The 20,264-nt window shown below is 51.2% G+C and overlaps 1 protein-coding gene across 1 annotated transcript in view; it reads right to left on the bottom strand.

Moving 5' to 3' along the window:
• Window positions 1–9: 9 nt before the first annotated feature.
• The window catches only part of RTL1 (retrotransposon-like 1), a 23,203-nt gene continuing 2,948 nt past the window's right edge, over window positions 10–20,264 (bottom strand). Inside the window, exons 3-4 of the mRNA XM_010851420.1 lie at window positions 13,496–13,555; window positions 10–4,570 (exon numbers count right to left, since the gene is read on the bottom strand). Coding sequence (XP_010849722.1) covers window positions 490–4,485 — 3,996 coding nt within the window. The 5' untranslated portion in view covers window positions 4,486–4,570; window positions 13,496–13,555 and the 3' untranslated portion in view covers window positions 10–489. The remainder of the gene's footprint in view (window positions 4,571–13,495; window positions 13,556–20,264) is intronic.

Genomic DNA, 20,264 nt, shown 5'->3' with positions numbered 1-20,264 from the left:
GGTAGCAGGAGCACCGCTGTGGACGTAGAAGAAGCCAGTGGAGCACCCAAGGTCAGTGTCCCATGGTGGCCCAAGGCGGCCATCGCCACTACAGAGGGTGGTGGGTCCCTGGCACTTGCTTGCTTGGCTGCCTCCACTGTGCTGAGTTTTCACCTGGCCTTGGGTCATGGGGTCATTTCCTGCTCATCACTGCCCTCTTCTCGTTGATCTCACGCCCAGTTGCAGACCTGGCACCTGTTGAATTAAGACGGAATTGTGTAGCCCTGAGCTGGCTCTGGGTCTCTGGTGGTGGAACAGTCCGGTTGTTGGTCTGTTGGTACGGAAACTGTTGCTGGTTGATGAGTTGGTTGCGTGCCCTTCTCAGGTGGTTCCCCTTGCGTCACGAGGGGCAGGAAGTGGGTGCAGGGGTCTGAGCGAAGCAGGCTGAGGCACGGGGAGGTGCTGGAGGGAGGTTCTGTAGGGCGGCGGGGTGGCAGGGAGGAGGCGCGCTCAGTCGAGGCCAGCATCCTCGTCGGCATCGCTGGGCAGTTCCTCCAGCGTGGCTCCTTCTCTGGGTGGGCTTGCCTCGACCAGGGTGGGCAGAGCCTGGGTGTAGACACTTGCCAGGAAGTCGATCAGGGCTCTGGCCGTCAGCTCCCGGTGGATCACAACGGAGCCCCCTTGGGTGCTGCGGATGTAGGTCAGGCGGGCCAGGACCTCGGCCTCGGTGGGCAGGTGCTGGCGGGGCCTGAGGGCCCACACGTCATCCTGCGCGTCCTGCGAGGTGTCTTGCAGGCCGTCATGCAGGCCACACTGACGGAAACGTTGCAGGTCGTCTTGCAGGGCTTCTCGCAAGACGACATATTCATCACCCTCGACGTGCGGTGCCAGGGACTGGTGTGGACTCGGGTGGGTCTGGGTGCCCTCGAGGGCACGCCCCCTGATGCCGAAGAACTGGCACAGCATCTGCCAGAACCTGGGCGTCATCTGCAAGCCCCGCAGGGCGTGGAGCTGCCAGGGCCCGGGGCCCAGGAACAGCTCAGCCAGCTCCTCGGCCGGGAGGGCATTAGTGCCCACGAGAGGTGGCATCTGGGTGAACAGCTGGGTGACAGCGGTGGCGATGCCGCTGCTGGTGAGGAGGGACGCATCCAGGAAGAGGCGAAGAGAGCGCCGTGGGGGCGGCCGGGCTGGGTCCGCGGCAGGCGCGGGCAGCAGGGCCAGGCGCCTCCTGAACCGCAGCATCACGAGGAGCGCGGCCATGGCCAGGAGGTTCTTCCAGAACAGGAGGCTTTGGTAGAAGTGCAGCAGGACTGCCCTGATCTGGGCCATGCTGAAGTGGGCTAGGAAGCTGTTGAATATCTGGTCCACGGGTATCAGCGCCAGGTACCGCTGCTGGAGGTTCTGCCCGTTGGGCTCGTCTGGGTGAAGGGCACCTTCACTCTCCTCTTCATCCTCTGATTCTGGGGACTGATCCCCAGTGGGGGCCGGCATGGTGACAAGCATCGTTGGCCTGGTGGTGGTGGCGACACGGCGCTGCTGGGCCCTCTCGCCGAGTCTCTGCCGGCGGGGCAGAGGCTGGGCATCCTCCGAGCTCGGCATCTCCATGACGTCGAAGTTGAAGTGGGTGAAGAAGAAGACCCAGTGGCCGGGGAGAAGTACGGTGAGCCTGTCATTGTTCAGAGAGGCTAGATCCTCCTTGTTGAGAAGGATCATGATGGGCTCCTCGGTGTTCTCCAGGTAGCGGCACCACACCATGAAGGCAGCCCGGATTGGAAGGATCTTCATCTCCGCCGGCGAGGCCTCCACCTCCATCGGGGAGATGTTGCGAGAGTAGAAAGCGCAGCAGACTTTCTTGCCCGTCCGCTTGTCCATTTGGATCAGGCTGGCGTGCAGGGACGTCTTGGTGACGCCCGTCTGCAAGTAGAACTGGTTCTGGGGCTTGGGGTGGTAGAGGAGGGGCGCCTTGCGGAACGCCCTCTTCAGGCCCACGAAGGCCTCCTGCTCCTCGTCGCCCCAGTAGAAAGGCAGGTCGGCCTGGAGCTGCCGCACCAGGGGCTCTGTGATGTCGGCGAACCGCTCCACGAAGTGCCGGTAGGGGAAGGCGAACTCCATGAGGTTTCGCAGGGACTTCCTCGAGCCCGGGGTGGGGTACCCCGTGATCGTGCTGACGATGCTCTTGTTGAGCTTCACCCCCTTGGGGGTCACGACAAAGCCCAGGAACTCGGCAGTGTGCCGGTGGAACTGGCTCCTCTGCAGGGAGCAGTAGACGTAGTGGTAGCGGAAGCGCACGAGGACCTGGCGCACATGGTGGTAGTGCTCCTCCTGGCTCATGGAGTAGACCAGGACGTCCTGCCCGTAGGAGACGACAAAGAGGCCGATCATGTCCTTTAGGATGAAGTGGATCACGCCCTGGGGGATGATTGGGTCTGCACAGATCAGGAAGGGCTGGTAGCTCGCCATGTCTTGGAGCTCCAAACCAAATGCCACTTTCCATACATCTTCTGTCTGGTGTATGCTCATGCTTTCCTCCACGATGGTCCCACGCAGCTCCAGCTTGGTGAACCATGTAGCTCCGTGTAACTGGTCGAACAGTTCTGGAATCATCTGTATGTAGTCATGCCTGCTGGTCAGCATGTCCTTCGGGTCCCAGAATTCCTCCTGCTTGGCTTTTTCTTGCGTCCCGGCACCCACAGGTTCCCACGGCGCGGTGGAGGCGCAGTCGTAAAAGGTCTCCTCGCTTTGATCACTGTCTCCAGCCTGCTGAAGCTCAGAGGGCTCTGATTCAGAAAGATCATCGGATCCGTCTGAGCTTGGCTGGTCGGAAGTCTCCTCATCTGCTTCCTTCGGGTTAAACACGTCGGCCAGGTCGGAGTATTGGTGTGGCAATCCGGGCAGCAGGCTTACGGCATGGTGTTCCAGAGCTATGCATGGTGGGGGCGGGCGGAAGCAGTTCTTCAGGCAGTAGGGAGAGTGGAAGGTGCAGCGGCCTTTGACCCAGTCGATTTCGGGGGCGTGGAGCTGGAGCCACTTGATGCCTAGGACCACGGAGAATTTGGATGAAGCAACGATGTCGAATTCCAGGGACTCCTGGTGGTTCTGGTGCAAACACACCAGGGGTTCGGTGTAGAGCCAGACGGGTTCGTTGCCGACCAGCGAGCCGTCCGCGGTCTGGACCGACTCTGCGTAGGGCTTCTGGTAGAGCTCCACGTAGTGCTCTTGGGCGAACCCCTCATCCATGTAGTTGCTGGTCGCTCCTGAGTCGACCAGGGCCTGGACCGCCACGCTGTGGTAGGGGTTCACCCTCACCAGGAGCAGCAGGAAGAGGTGGTTGCGTTTGATGCCAGGGTGGAACTCGTTGGGCAGCCAGGTGCTCACGGTCCACCTCTCGGGAACAGGTGAGTCGAGCCAGGTCAGGTGCCGTGGGCGGGACTCCGGGAGAAGCCTGAGTATCGCCCTTCTCTCAGCCAGCTTGTCCTCTATCTGCAGGACCAGCGTGATCAGGTTTTCCAGCGAATTCGGCTGTGGGATGCGGAACAGATACTGCCTGATGTCTTCCTTGAGCCCCTGGCACAGGTGGGCCTGGAGGACTTCGTCCGGCCAGCCCAAGGTGGGTACCAGGCTCTGGAACTCGTTGATGTATTCGATGGCGGCGCGGTCCCCCTGCCTGAGGTTGAACATGGCATCTTCTGCTACCCGCAGGGCCTGGCGGTACTCAAACGTGTCGTTCATGGCTTCCAGGAAGGCCGGGAAGTCGTCAATCACGGAGCTTTCTCTCTCCAGCAGGTCACCGGCCCATTCCATAGCCATGCCCGAGAGGTGACTGATGATGTACCCCACTCGCAGGCGGTCATTGCAGAACACTCTTGGGTAGCTCTGTAAGATCAGCTGGCAGAGCACGATGAACTCATGGTATTCTCTGCGATCGCCTGAGAATTGCTTCGGGTTTGGCAGTTGGCCTTTGTTGATCGCGTTCATCAGGATCTCTTCCGCCACTCGCTGCTGCTCTCTGAGGTCTTGCATCCGGAAATACAGAGAGATGATGGACCTCACCATGCCCATGACCTCCACCGTTGAGCTATCTGGCTCTTCGGGACTCTCGTCTTCTTCTGATTCAGCCAGGTCAGTGTAGTAGTCTTGGTCTTCCTGGGACTCCCATGGGTTGTCCTCTTCTTCTTCCATTTCACCAGGTGCCCCACCGAATGGACCCCCCTCTTCCAGATGAGAACCCTCGCATGACTCCTCCAAGTCTTGGAGTAGGTCATTGGGTGGATCCTTTATTTCCCTATGTGGGCCACTGGATGGCTCCTCCATGTCTTGGCGGAGGTCAATGGACTGCTCTCCCATTTCCTGGGCCAGGCCGCTGGCCAGCCCCGCCGCCTCCACTCTGCCGCCTGGTGGTGTCTCCACGGTGGTGTTGGATGAGCCCTCAGAGGACTCCATTTGTTTTGATGATGGATTCTTACGCTCCATCATCGTCTCAAATGAGTCTTCAGAGGGTTCTATCATTTCGTCGGATGGAAAGGAGTGTTCTCTGAAGACTGGTAAGGTCGTGACGCGTCTGGTCAGCGACTGGGACGTCAGAGATCAGAACCTGAAGGGGGAGAGGCAGGAGTTGGGAGAAGAAAGGCAGTGTTTTAGGGTCTCGTGGGGTCAGGGTCTCTAGGACAAGTCAGATGCCCACCTAGTCTGAAGCTGGGGGGAACCTCCCTGGGTCTAACTTAGGGCATCCTGTGGAGAGAAAAGATCCTCACCCCCCTGACCTTTGCACCTGATCTCCGAGGCGTATTCTGCCTGTCTGGCCTGCCTGCTTCCCCCACGGCTGTGAGAAATTCACAGTTCATAAATTCTGTGGCGTGCTGTGCCCAGAGCGGCCCTGTGGCAGGCAGGCACCTGGCAGGATGCACTGGATGCTTCATCTCAAGCCTGGCACACAGGCCTGGTCAACTTCCCTGCCCTTCTTTGATCACCAGAAGGTCACAGAGGTCACATCTCAGTGCCATCCAAAGCCACCCCTGGCAGGCTGGGCCCCCTTGGGGCTGAGGTGGGAATCTCCAGGAGAGATGCCTACTGGTTAGCAAGTTCAGGGCACGAGCAGAAAATGGGCACTTGGCTGCAATCCCTTCAGCTGGTCAGCTGCCCCAAATAGCTCTTATTTCTTCTCCTAGATTCAAAGGAGAGACTGGGGACAGGTGGAAGCCATGATCTGGATTCTGGCTTTTCTATTCCCGCCCCACCTCCCCCAGAAACGTTTAGAAAATACCTACTGTGTGCCAGAGACGTGTCATTTGTGACTTAATTCTGACTCGGAATTTTTGCTGATTTTTTTTCTCTTTCACCGACTTCCAGGGCTGAGTTCTTTCCCCAGCTCTGAGTTGTTGGGGGAGACCTACCAATCATGTGCCCACCTCTCCTAAAATCTGCACTCTCCCAAGACTAGCCCTCCTTGTCTGCGGGGGTTCAGGAACTTCAAACATCTGGCCTCAGTTCTACTCGTGCAAAAATCTTTACAGACCCTCCGATCTCTTTGCCCCAGTGGACGCACTTCCCTGTCCTGGGCTGGTTTCCCCCCAGCACTGGGGTGTAGTAGAGTTGGGATATTCAGTGAGGCGTGGGGGTGTGGGGAGGGCATGAGATAACCTTGACATCTGAGTGACTGAAGAATTGATTTTGGAAAATCTTTAGTGGGTCAAGGCTGAATTGACAGAGATGTTTTGATTGGGATTGTTAACGTGCTTTTCTGCTGGAGCAGGGCAAATTGAGTTCTGGCTATCCAATTAATTAGCTCTACAGTTATCGTTCTTGAGGCATTTAACACTTTTTGTTGCTTCTCAGTTTTCTTTTTAGCCTCCTGGCCAATCTATTAAAAAAAAATGCATTCCCTAGCAAAAAACTCCTCATTGGCTAAAATCCAGCCTTTCCAACATGATGTGCTGGTTCTCAAAATTAAATGCATTCTTGTTAGCATGACGCTTAAATTTGGTTCTGCAGTCCCTCTGATTAAAGCCGTCTCTGTTTATTCGAAGTATACGATATTTAATGCAAACCTGTTAGCATAAAAATTCCTGACACATAAACTCATCAGAATCGTTTTCTGGCTGCAATTTAAGGTCTTAGAATAATAGAAAATGCTGATCATGTTTTCATTCAAAGTAGAGACGACATTTTTTTAGGTAAAATTGTCATCACCATCCTCATATCCATTATAATAAGATTATGTATATAGCATGTCACATAGATTAACTCATTTCCTCTTCATAAAAGTCTTGTAAACTATATATTGTTATTGTAAAATTCCAAGTCTCTAATTAAAATACAAAAGTTGACAAATTAATTCATCTGCCAACTCATGTATTAGAAATAAAAACCTCAGCATGTCTCTTAACAGCTCTTAAAACCTTTTATTGGTTAAAATTTAAAAATTTAAATTGGCTAGAATTTAGACATAAAATCTCATTATGTATCTTACAACCATTAAAATGCTTTATTGTCTAAAATTTAAAAGAAAAAATTTAAATTGCTTAAGATTTGAATTTAAAAATTAAACATTTTAAATTGGTTAAAATTTAAAATAGAAAATCTCAGTATGTCTCTTACAACCCTTGAAACCCTTTATTGGCTAAAATTTAAAAATTTAAATTGGCTAAAATTTACAATATAAGATCTCATTATGTATCTTACAACCCTTGGAATGCTTTATTTGCTAAAATTTAAAATTTAAGAATTTAAATTGGCTAAAATATGAATTTTAAAATTAAAAATTTTGAAGTGGCTAAAATTGAAAATATAAAGTCTCAGTTGTCTCTTAAGTATTTTATTGGCTAACATTTAATATTAAGAATTCAAACTGGCTAAAATTTGAATTTAAAAATCAAAACATTAAATTGGCTTTATATTTTAAAATTAAAAATGTTAAATTGGCTAAAACTTATAGTACAGAATCTCAGTATGTCTCTAAAAACTATTAAAACACTGTACTGGTTAATATTTAAAATTTAAAAATTTAAATGGGCTAAATTAAAAATTTTGAATGTAAAATCCCTAAATGTCAACTACAACCCTTAAAACCATTTATTGGCTAAAATTTTAAATTGATTAAAATTATAATATAAAATCTCAGTATGTCTTTTAAAATCCTTAAGGTGCTTTATTGACTAAAATAAACTGTTTAAATTTGAATTTTAAAATAAAAAAATGTTAAATTGGTTACAATTTAAAATACAGAATCTCAGTGTGTCTCTTAAAACCATTAATTAGCTAAAAACTGAGCATCTTAGCACATGATTTAAAAACTAGATTATCCCCTTCTTAATATAAAGTCTACTCTTAATATATTTATAAATTTGAGGCACCTGATTAAATCCTTTAACTTTCCCAGTTTCAACCTAAAATCTGATATCCTTCGCATGTTGTTAAAACCTGATATTACTATCTTTCAGATATTACCTGATATTACAAATATGCCTTAACATAGAATTTAAACTTTTAGCAAGATGCATAAAAGTTATCCATAACTTCTCTATTTAAAGCTTACAAAAGTTTCTTTTCATTGTCTATAGCATGAAGTTCTAATCACTTAGGATAAAATAAAAAATTTTGTTATGAATTTATCTGCAAACTGATGGATATAAAACCCCAAATCTCACTAGGTCACTTCTTAAACTTTGAATTATTGGCTTAATTCCAAACCAGTAATTAGACATGATATTAAAGTCTGACCATTTCATTAAAGGCCACACTTGTAAGAAATATGACTTTGGTTTTGTAACTTCTGTTTAAAGTCTTATAATATCTCTAGTTACTAAAGTCCTTAGCATATAGGATCTAAACCCCTTAGCATAAAAGACATATTTTACTGTACAATTTCTATGCAGCCTTTGTTTATGAAACAGAGACGTTTTGCCATATCACTCTCTGAGAATCTCTTAATGGCCAACATCCACATTCCTTAGCCCGACACAAAAAACTGATCCTGTTCCTCAGAATAGAGTCCAAATTCAATCCTACAGCCTCTGTATCTCCTGCCCCGCCTCTATATTACTTGCCGTAAGTGCTCAGTTCGCCTGCATAAAGCATAGACTGGGTGCACTTTTGCCAAGGGGTGCCGCCCCTGAACCATCGATGCGCCCTCATTATCTGCTTCATCAAATCCAGACACCTTAGCCTAAAATATGTTTTACCAGCTAATTCCCCTGGAGACTAAACTCTAGTCAGTCACTCTTTAAAATCCTTTATTGGCTAAAATCCAGACGCCTCTATACGAGGTTCAAAAATGAGATCATATCCCTCTTTCGAATGAGATACTTCAATGCCTTCATTTCATTCAATTCACACATAAAATCACATCTACTTGGCATGTTATAAAAATCTGAACATATTATCTTTGTCATAAAAATCTGCTCTTGTAGCTCTCCTGAAATGTGTACATTTGATCATGTAACTCTCCAATTTTAAACTCTTCAAGGTTTTTTCATAGCCTGTAACATAAAATCCCAACTACTCATAAAATGCAACATTTTACCATATAATTTATCATTGGATCGGTCTATTAGAAAACCCCACACATCTTACCCGGTCACTCCTTGAAATCCTTTATTGGCATAAATCCATGCTTATTGGCATGATATAAAAATTCGATCTTGTCATTCCTTAAAATAAAATTCACACTTTGCAGCACAGTCAGTAAACTTTGATCTTGTCACCTCACCTTAAGAATCTTACAGTGTCTCTTGATTGTGGAATTAGGGAATAAAAATTCAAAATCTTAGCATAAAATGTGAATTTTATTTGGTAATTTCACTGCAAACTCTTTATCAGATACAACGAAACTCGGCACATCCCTCTTAGAACTTTTTATTGGCTGAAATAAAATTCCTAGGCACTTGCAAAAATCTCATTGTGTCAGAGCCTCAAAGTAAATTCCACATTTCTTTGCGTATTCCCAGTGTTGGTCATGGAACTACTCTGATCAGAGTCTTTCAACTTTGCTGGCAACATCAATCCAATTTCCTTGGTATGCTCTGAAAGTCAGACTTTAGCACCCCCTCAACTAATAAAGGATGTTTCGGCGTGATCCTTAAATGTGTGGCTTTTACTTTTCTGTCAACAACTTCCCAATGTTTCATCATCGTCCATTTATGAAATCCAAAGCCTTAAAATATATGTTTTTCTCCGTACTTACCTCCCACAAGCAAAAAATTTCCCCATTGTATTTCTTCACCCTTGGGCAAGAATCCAAACTCCTTAGTGTAATTATAAAAGTTTGATTGTGTCACTTCTCAGTACTAAAGTCCAGATTACTTCCCTCCAAACTCCGTATCTATTCATGAAACCGACCCCAGCCCCCGCTTAAAATCTTTTTAACCATCACTAACAAAATGTCTCTGCATCTTAGCGTGGCACCTCCATTTAATCATGATATCCTCAGTTTAAAATCCTTAACATTTCATGTCCATAACATAAAATCCAATTGCCTGAGCATGGAATGAAAATTGGATCAGTGTTTGTTATGTTGAAAAATCTTTACATAGCTCTTTATTACTTAGAGTAGAAAGCCTAAATTTGCATGAAATCAAAATTTTTTATTGTCTAGCTTCAGTTCCGTATGCCTTTCACACTTCCCTCCTGAAAGACTGGGGTTTGTTACTTCTTGTCCCCCCAAATGCACCTTGATTTTATTGTCACAGATTCTTTTTTTTTTTTTTTTTGAACTTGTCTCCGTACCTATGATTCATTAATTCATATAGAATGTCCTGACTCTTTCTTTTGGGCCAGGCATTATGCTAGACCCCGACTCTAGCATGAAGAAATGGAGGCAGCCTTGCCTTGCAGAACATCACCGATAAGAGAAGAGGACCATGCACCCTCGTGTTCAGTGCTGTGCCGGAGGTGAGCCTGGGATCTCGGGGCAGGGCCAGGGGTCTCCCTGAATCCCCGGTGAGAGCTCTCCTGAGGCTCCACTGGGCTCAGCTGTCTGTCCCTCTGCCAGGACTTTGGGCATCGTCGGGGCCCGGGTCCTGCCGCATACTGCTTTAGAAACCAGTGCGGGCTTCCTTCTGACCCCTGTTCTCCATGGGCCTGCCTGCCACAGCTCCACACAGCCCAAGAGGCTGCCCCTGCCTCTGCTCTGGGCTCTAAAGAAGTATTATTCCCAGTCCTATAAACGCAGCTAGGATCATGTTGAAGTCTCAAGGCTCACAAAAATTTCTTTGAGCAATATCTACTGACTTGGAAATTCTTAACCTTACCAAAAAAAAAGAAAAAAAAATACCCTCCAAAATCCAGGATGTGCAGCTGGTTTAGTGCAGCTGGTTTGGGGTCTTCGCGTTGGATTCTCTTTCCCCTCCCGACACTCATAGACAGACAGTCCAGCCTCACCACCTTCGGCGCCCGGAGCCTTCTCGGTCAGGTCAGCTCCTTGCTCGCTTCTGAGCAAGTGGCCCTTTGGGTCAGGGCTGCCAACGTGTGTCTATGAAGGGTTGGGTGTGGAGGAGGGGCGGGGGGCCAATCCCTCAGCGAATACCTTCCCCACCCCCCGCTCACTGTCAGCTCACTTGTGCAGTAAAGGAAATCTGATTTTAAAAATAGAGCTTGGAAGAGAGGAGAGGATGTTTAGGGGCAGGGTTTGAGCCTGGGGCAGGGGGCGGGCGTGGAGGAATCAGGGACGAGGTGAGGGCACCTTGCCAGCCTCCCAGGTGCTGGCAGCCACACCTGGAGCTCCCCTGGCTCTCAGGGCACCTGCCATCAGGCAAAGACCCCGCCCTGTGTGGCCTCCAAGGGGTGCTCAGAGCCACGTGGACTCGACCACGATGGATACAACCGCGAGTCTTGGGGCCTCGGTGGTCTTAGTGTCTTCACATGCCCCTTCTGCTGCCCCGGTCCTGCTGGTGGCATGGACGGAGGGGAGCATCCAGATGTGGGTGGGCACACAGGGGCGCTGGGAGGGCCACAGGCTGTTGTTTGTTATTCTGTTAGATTAATGCCAAGGTCAGGGTGTGCAGACTGAGGCTGGGGGGCCTTCTTGGTTCCCCTGATATGGACCAGTGGCATGCTCCCTCTCCGAATTCAGCTGGCTGGTCAGGAGCAGAGGAGGAGGAGGAAGGTGCTGGGAGTTCTGAGGGGCATTCCCGGAGGGTCCCATGAAGAGCTGGGCTGGGGCCCTGGGGCTCTGGGACTCTGGGACTTTCAGGGACTGCTGGCTGAGCAGAGTTCAAGTCAGGGGTCCCCCCTTCCTGAGCACTCAACCCCCTGATGTGTGTCCAAGACCCCCTTGGTCCTTCCAGATGGGAGACCCCTCTCACTGACCCTGAACAGCGAGTCTCCATCCTCCTTTTCCTTCCCCTGGGGCCTGGACAAAGGGGCCAGGCTGTCAGGCCCCACTGGGCCTTGGACATCTCTGGGGACACTAGTGTCTAGAAAGGGGACATGTGACTCAAGACAGCGAGTACTGTCCCCCGGGCTCCTCCTTCATCCAGCCCGGGCGGGGCAGGGGTCCTCCTGGAGAGGGTCTGCACAGCCCCTCGCTTCCCCCCACAGCCATCCAGGGGACGGGCAGTGCCCCTGACCCAGCCGTGTTCCCTCCGCTGAGTGCCTGCCTGCCCTCCACTTAACAGGCGGCTGCAGGGGGCAGCTGGCTCACTCTGCCCAGAATAACCAGGGGATGGGGAGAGTGCCGCCTGCGGGCGGGGCTGGGAGAGGGGTCAGGCGGCCAGTGGCCTCCTTCTTTGGGCTGCCCTGATCGGCAGGGCCAACCAGCTGCTCCCCGGGACTGCTCTTGCCTTTCAAGGAAAGCGGGCATGGGAGGACGCCCGAACCAGCTGCCAGCCCCGGGCCCTCGTTGACTTTCAGCGTGCTCTTCTCCTGACCCTCAGTTTCCCCAGAGCTGCAGGGAGAGGTCTTCTCACATGGCTCCTATAGTTAAGGGGTCCTGAGAGGGGTCTGAGGGATGACCCTGGGGAGCAGGGGTGCAGGGAGCGGTTGTCTGGGTATGTGTGTGTGTGCTGAGTCGCTTCAGTCGTATACAGCTCTTTGTGACCCTATGGACCGTAGCCCACTAGGCTCCTCTGTCCATGGGGATTCTCTAGGCAAGAATACTGGAGTGGGTTGCCATGCCCTCCTCCAGAGGATCCTCCCAACCCAGGGATCGAACCCATATCTCTCATGTATCCTGCATCGGCAGGCAGGTTCTTTACCACTAGCGCCGCCTGGGAAGCCCCTTGTCAGGGTAGGTGGAGCTCAGTTCCACCAATCGCTTTTAGAAATTGGGTGTTCTTGGGAACACAGGCTGGGGGGCTTCTTCTAGTGCTGGTCCAGGTTTGAGAGTAGGGGCTGAGAGGGGCTTCAGTGGGCTTTTTTGAGTCTCTGGTGGGTTCCCTCTGTTCCTGGGGTGCTATGGCTGCAGGCTTAGGAGCATGGGGGTTCTTGGAGCAGGAGGATGGGGCCTTGGTGCCGGGCAACTCGGCCCAGACTGGCCTCAGTCTCTCCATTTACTTAATGGAGGGAGCCCCGCATTCCCAGGGGAGTGGGGTGCAGCAAGCCCTTCGTGTACTGTGAAATGCTCCAAACAAGTCTGGGCTTGTTATTATCATTAGGACTCATGATTATCACTTTTATCACACCCACTATAATTGTAATGGTCAGATGGATTCAGGCAGCGTTTTCACGCATGGCATCAACTTTAATTTTCCCATTAACCCCACGAGATGACGACGCCCTGCCTTGTAAGTGAAGGAGCCAGAGTCCAGAGGGTCACGCGCCCTACCCGGGAGCCGTAATTAGCGGTGGCGAGAGCCCCTGGAATCAGGACCATTGAACAGCCCCAGCGCTGAGCAGGTCGTGTCTGGAGCTAGTGAGGGATGGGGTGTCTAGATGCGGAAGGTATGTAGACCAGGGTAATTAGCATTCATTTATTAAAATGGATGTTTCAGGCCCGACCCTGGGCACTAGGCCCCTAACACTGACTTTGTTCCTTACGGGTTGGGGCGTGTTCCCTGCTTCATGGCTTTAACTGGGGTTCAGAGAGCCTGGTTTAGGAAGGAAGAGGCAGAGGCAGTGATCGAAACCAGGCTTAGGCTTTCTTCCCTGCACTGGTGGACGGTGGCAGGGGGAGCATGAGCTGACTCCCCAGGGGCAGTGGGCAGTGGCCATTCAGAGCCCCTGAGGACCGGAGGAGCCACTTTCATTTCATGGCTCGATGGGAGGCAAGACTGAAGGAATGAGGACCTCAGGGTCTGCCCTCGGGTCCCGGAAGACATCCCGTGGTCATTTCCAATCAATTTGGCTACTTTGGATGTGGGCAGAGAGACAGGACAGCTGGCCCAGGGCCTGCTAATTATAGCCACTCGAGTGTTTGTACAGAGCCATTGAGTCCTCCACGTCATGGCTTTTTCTTGCAGACAAACGAATCCTTTAACCTTTGTTTCTGAGCGCTGGCCCAGCCCCCCGACCCCCCCCCAACCCACCAGCACCACCCGCTTGGGGGCGGGAGGTCAGCATGGGACCCCCTCACCCTGAGCCTTACCTTTGACACAGGCGATCAGTGGCTCTGCTTCTGTCCCGTCAACTGGAGCTCCGCTTCTTTCTAGAAGGTTATTGGATAAACAGGTTTCTTAAGTACTAGGCCAGGTTGGGGTGGTGCATGCACTTTGCACAGTAGCAACTTCCGTCCACTCAGGGCTGTGTCCTGCCTTTCTTAGGGGCCCACGTCACGTCACATGATACAGTCCCCCCAGTGCTGCGTCTGGCTCCCTCCATCATTTGAGTCCTTCCTATGTGCTAGGCCCTGTTTTCATTCTCTTAATCCTCGTAACACCCTTTGAAGGTGTGACTTTTTTCTTATCCGCATTTTTCAGAAGAGGAACCTGAGGCCCAGGACAACCTCAGACCTCATGGGCTGTCCTCCCTTCTCTCTCTGTGCGTCCCGTCGGCCTTGCCCAAGTGTCAGGCCAGTTGAGGTCCACACCGGAGACCCCGCGGCCCCGCCCTTGCTCTGTGACTCCCAAGCTCTGAAGCCCCTCGAGCAAGCCCATCGACTGCACTGTTTTGTCCTGTCCCTGAAAGTAGTCTGCACTAGCTACTCTTTCTGCCCTCCCTCCCCCTAGGCACACAGTAGGGCAGTCAGCATTAGGGGGGAGGCCTGGGGGTGGGGAATCTGAGAGGTGGGCTGCCCCTCACCCTGGGAACCTGGGTATTTTCTCTTCTCCCTTCCCAGGAGGCTGGCAGGTGGGATGGCGGCTTTCTCCAGGAAGGGAGTAGATGCCTGGCCCAGGATCGAATCAAAAGGTCTGAAAAATGATTGCTTTTTATCCCAATTGGTACATGTGAGCAATATGTAAACATGTAGTGTCCTCAGGATGGATCTAACCTGAGCTCTTTGTCCCGCAGCCGTGGCTCACTGCCCGCCGGCGGGCAGTGAGTCAGTGGGTTCCCAAGGCCAAGGAGAGGCCCAGCCCTGGCCCCCCAGGATGGCAGCCCCACCCAGGGGAGTGTGAGGCCCTTCTAGGCTGACCTCAAAGACACCGCTCTCCCCAGGTACGTATGCCCTGCTCTGCCATACAGACAGCCTCTTTGGAGGGGTGAGGCCCTCAAAGGCTGGGGGTGGCAGTTGGGGTTACACAACCTTAAGATGGGAGTCTAATTTAAAAATCCCAAACAGTGCTGTTCCTCTTGACTGTCCCTTACATTACCCGCCCCCAGGGTGGTGGTAAAATCTTTCACTATGATTACGAGGAGGGGTGAGGGGGCATGTTTGATGGGGTCTGCTCTGGGGGCAGAGGAGGTAGGCTACCCTGGGTGGAGGCTGGTGGCCTTGGTCAAGGGATTATAATTCCCTTCGCTGGCTCCGGCAGGATGGGGACAGCCATCTTCAAGTATCACCCTGATGCTTTTAATGGAGGAAGCTAGAGAGTGCCTGGTGCACAGTAGGTGATCAGCCGGTGTAAAAATGGTTGTCATCTCAGTGGATCTGTCCCCTAACTGTCCCTTTCAAAGCCCTTCTCATTTTTGTAGAATCCAGAGGGACACCTGGAGGGATAAACAGGTCAGCCTTGGGTCCAGAGGCCCTTTCCTTGTGTCAACCCTGTAACTTTTACTGGCCCAGTGGGACTTAACGTAGCCTTCTGGAGGAAAGAGCATCTTCACGTGGATTTACCCTGGCCCGGAGGCAGATGCAGGTAACCTGGGAGCTGTATTTTACTTTTATTTATCATAAGCATCTTTTGTATCTGCAAAAACTATGACAGACATCTCAAAGTATTCGCCAGGATCAAACCCCATGCAAAATAAAGTGCCATGGAATAAATAGCAGGGGCTTGTGTGCGGAAAAGGTGATTAAGAGCTGGTCGTGTTGGTGGAGGGTTGGCTCACCTGGGCTCACATTTCTTTTGTGCAAAGTCATGGTTGAAAATAAGTGTCTGCCGGGCAGAGGGGCAAGAATTCTAGAAGGTCCTGCCTGTGTCAGCTTGGAGAAGGGAAGACCTTAAGCAGCTAACTGATCAGCTCATCTGTGTGGATGGAGGCCAAGACAAACCCTAACTTTAGATTGATTTGGGTTTCAGGTTGGCCTGGTTTTGTGTTCTTGGGATCTCTGAGCCTTGATGTCTTTATCTGCATAAAGATAAAGGGTCTTCTTAGCTGCGCAGCTAGCCCCATGCCTGCGACAGCTGGAGGGGGCCTGGGGGGCAGGCAGAGGTTGGAGTGTCTGGGGGAGGGAAGGGGTTCTGATGAGAAGTCAGGGTGTGGCATGCCACCCTGGACTCGCGGGGAGCGGCAGGCAAGGACCTGCACCCCATTTTCAGGGAGCGTGTCAGCCACACGCCCTGTAGGTTAGAACTGGGGAGGGGCAACGTAACAGCTGTGGGTTCTGCCTGGGAATCAGCGGCAGAGGACACTGAGCCCCCGGGTCTCCGCCAGCAAGCCGCAGGGCTGCTGGAGCATGTGGGCTACTCCCTCGGGGCTCCCATGTCCCCTTCGCCCGGGACTGCCTCGTCTCACATTCTCTTGAGTCCTCATTTCCACTTTGCTAAGCTTAGAAAACACGGGCCAGGGCATTAGCTCTCGGGCCTGTTAAAGCTCTTGGGGAGAAAAGGGACTTCTCCCCAGTATGTGCCTTGCAGACAGACACACGCCCTGTGGGTCTAAAGCGATTTGGGGCCCATGGCGGGTGCAGTTCCAGCTGATGGGCACACACCTGCTCACCACTCAGAGACCTGGGGCACTCCTGCTTTAGCACATAGAAAATTTCAAAAAAGAGTGATCTGGGGGGCAGGATAAATCCTTCGTGTCTGCAGAACTGATGTGTGTGGGGGGGAATCGACCCACTCCCCATCCATCAGCCAAAATGTGCTTCCTTTCGTATTTGTAAAAAAAAAACGAAGCTAAAAGCTAACAAAACCCCCACAAACAAGTCAAAACAAAAAAACCCACACACAAAATGTTTATTTTAATTATGCAAGAGATGCACTGATAATTAATATACCTATTACTGAAAATCAAACACTGTGGATAAAAGCTAAAACCATCATCAACTCCTCTCTCCTCCCCAACTTCCCACCTCCCCACCAACCACCACCATTTTAAGTGCTGTTATCTGAGTCAGGTGTCTGGTTCCAGATATTTTTTTTCTGTGCATTTGCATATATATCTAAATAGACCCCCTCCAATATATGATTCTGTTTGTTTTCTATGTAAGCTATCTCACAATGTACATTTCTTTTTGCACAGCTTGTTTCTCTTCACTCAAGATCCTGCTTGGAGATCATAAAAAAACACCATTCCTTATTACAACACCTTAATAGCCTGTACTCTGTACACGTACTGGAGTTGGGTTAACCATCTCGTTGCTGTCACGAAAGCCCCGCGGTTCTTAGCCCATGGTGGGGGGTGTAGTGCTGCTGGCTTATGGAAGCAGGTGTTAAGTAATTGCTAAGGTCTGAGTTTGAGGAGTGGGCTCACGAGTGTTTATGTCATTATTACAAATGAATATATGAATGCATATGGTAGAAAAAGAAAAGCAAGACATGCCGGGATCTATGATGAAAAAGTGTTTATGAACAAAGGGTCGTGATTAATCCAGTTCTGCACAAAGTACTAAGGTCCATTAAAGACAATAGGTCTCGGCTGTTTCATTCCTTTTAAGAGCTGTTTAATATTCCGGGGTGTGTTTGCATCATTGTTTGTTAGAGCCTCCTCTATTGTTGAAAGCCCCAGCTGTAAGTCTGCTGGGGTAGGCGAGCGTGTGCATATAGACGCTTTGGTCAAAGTCCTGGTCGTCGGGCGGTCCCTGGTTCACATTGTGCTCGTTACATTATTTAAAAAAATAAATAAGAAAGACAGATAAAATAAAAGTGGTCCTGGCACAGATAAATGAGGAGAGCGTGTCATGAACCGAGGTTTTAATTAATAGGATTCTGCTGAACTGATGCCAGCTAAAAAAGATCTAAGCTGTCCCGTTTTTGTTTTTTAGTGTGTGTTATTGCTAACGACCCTGCAATGAGCATTCTTGTAGCTGAATATGTAAACACATCCCCAACTGTGCTTTTACCCAGGCTTCTTAGAGGTGGGATAGCTAGATTAAATGGTTTGCAGCGAAGTTTATTTTCACTGAGTGATCTTTCTAAAATGCCATTTTGACCTTGTCACTGTCTTGCTTTAAATCCTCCATCTGACTTCCCGGAGCTTCTGGGATGTGGTCCAAGAACCTTAGCCTGGCACGTTAAGACCCTTCAGGGTCTGGCTGGAGGCTCCCCAGCCCTGTGCCCCCTCCCCATGTGTGCATGTGAATACACACACACACACACACACACACGTATGCATGCACATACGTGTGCTAAGCGCACTATAGCCCCCACCAGCTGCCTTGTTCTCTCTGTGTGTGCCCTGCCTTTTACCCTTTGGGGCTCCAGCCAGCTTCGCCTTGGCCCTTAAGACCAGGCTTGAAATATTTCCTGGGTGAACCCAAATTTAGAGGCACGTCTTCCCCCCCACCCCAACACCTCATTTAAAATTTCAGTAAAGTGTAGTCTGTGGAATTCTGACACGTCTTTGACTTGTTTGCTTCATCCAGAAGAACAGTTTGCATTTTTCTAGAATTTGTGAAACTGGCCACATGTTAATTACCCTTTTTTCCTTGTCCCTTTTCAGTGACCTCGGCTCCCGTGCTGCCAGGATCCGACCTCCCCTAGTTGAAAACAGCCTCGTGTTCCCCTGGGCCGAGGGGCAGCTCCAGAGGACTGGCTGAGTGCTCCGCGGCACTGGGTGAGTCCTCAGAATGCCGTCTTACTGCAGACACACACCCGGGGGGCGGGCTGGCATCCCCCAAACTGCTCCGTCCTGAGTGCACATGCCAGGCTCCCTGAGGCCCTTGGAACCCTGAGTCTTGGGGTGCAGGGGTCGGGTGCTTTACATCTGAGGGTTGGAGTGGCAGTGATGTGATTTGGGGGCATAATTATACCCTGGAAACGGTTCCTTGTGCCTTTTGTGACCCGCTCCTTGCCAGAGAGAAACAGGGGCTGTGGAACATGAGACGGAGGAATGACAGCTGGGGTGAGGGTGACAGCTGGGGTGGTGGAGACGTGCTGGGGAGAGGACTGGCTAAGAGTGGCGCTTGGGATACGTCATGTTCTAGAAAGAGTACCAGCTTCCAGGTGTAGAGGGGCCGTGATGCCATGCCTCCTTCGCCCTGGGGTGGGGCAGAGGCCTTCACCTGCCTGTCAGGAGGAGAAGCACCAGGGTGTTCCGGGGCTTTGGTCCCCTCTTTTACCCTGGGGTGGGGGTGGGAGGGAGCCCCCCATCAGGGCAGCCATCTTGAGCACACACACTTGGCTCCGGGGCCACACACAGAGCTGTGTGTCTTTGGCAAATCCCCAAGGATTTTTGGGCCTCAGTTTCCTGATGTCGCAGGAGGAATGCTAATCCACCCCTGGAGTGCCGTGGGGTCGAGTGGGACAGTCACACAACTAAATCACCCTCTGCAGCAGTCGCCTCGCTGTTTGCAGCAGAAACCAGCAGCCTTTCCAGCTCATCCTGTCCCAAGTGCTTAACCTCCCTCCAGAGGCACAGGCGGCTCCTTTTCAGGGCAGGGAGACCCACAGGGGCCAACGGAGCCGAGAGGGCAAGTGCTGGGTGGGGAGCAGCCCCGGTCCCCTCACCCCAGCGTGGACACCCCCAAGGGAGATTCGGGGCCTTTCCTCAAACCCTGCGGGGGGTGGAAAGGGGCTGCCCCCACTGGTCTTAATTGGGTTCTCCTAAAAAGTTTGGCCACTATTGATTCTTTTTTTTATAACTACATATAAAACGTCGGACTGCTCTTCAGGCAGATTTTTTAGACTTGTATTTTATAGAGTTTGGCAAGAGCGGTTCACAAGGAGCAGTGGTTACAGTCTCCAGAGGTTAATAATTCCTGGAAAAACTTCTGGCTAAACCGGACTTCTCCTAAATTTCACAAGAACGGCTCCCTGGGCTGGGCCCAGCCTAAATGAGGTTTCTGTGCGTCAGTGCAGCCTCACCTAGTTGGAAGCATGGCTGGCCTTTGACACAAAAGTGAACTTCCTCGGCCACTGAGCACAAAGACCCCTCTCTCCTAAATTTTTGGTGTATTCACTCCAGAGCCTGGGCTTGGGCTGACCCACGTCTTGTGCTGTTTCTCTGCACTGTTAGGGGAGCCGTCTGTGCCTCTAGCGTGCAGCCCCTTGCATCCCTAACACCCTTGTGTCCGGGCGAGGGTGCCGGGCTGTGTCTATGTGTGGGGCAAGACGAACTGTTAGTGGGAGGCCCCCTCCTCTCTGCAGTCAAGCTGACCCGCCGGGGCCCAGAGGTGGGCTGCCCTGGGGCCTCTGCCCTATTAGAGATTTGGGGAGGTGACTTTTCGCATCCATACTAAAGCTATTCAAAGAATTCTTTGGGGGCTCTCCCCGATCAGAAGCCTTTCTTTTTCTAAGTGCGTGATTTCTTCTGCCGCACCCCGCTTCCCCCCGCCCCCCCCGCACCTCCATGCGATGCCGCAGAGGTGGTGACGCACTTGTAAATACTTAACCAAACATTTTCGCAGCGATAGTTTCAGAGCCATCTTTTAACTGATTAAAACAACAGCAACGACAGAAAACAACCACAAAGCGCCTTCCCCCCACCAACCTTTCCCCTGAGGCTCTGAGAAAGCAAACAGTTCCTCCCAGGGCTGCTCCCAGCGCCTAAGCAGTGTGGTGGGGCAGTCTGTCTGTCTGTCTGCGGAGCCAGCCCGCACTCCACCTGCAACACGCTGCTGCCCCCCCACGGCGGGTCCGAGCAGCTGTCGG

Source organism: Bison bison, unplaced genomic scaffold (genome assembly GCF_000754665.1).
Source record: "Bison bison bison isolate TAMUID 2011002044 unplaced genomic scaffold, Bison_UMD1.0 scf7180017864302, whole genome shotgun sequence".
Lineage (NCBI taxonomy): Eukaryota > Metazoa > Chordata > Mammalia > Artiodactyla > Bovidae > Bison > Bison bison.
Note: the sequence above shows the minus strand (reverse complement) of the source record. Positions and strands in the feature narration are given on the sequence as shown.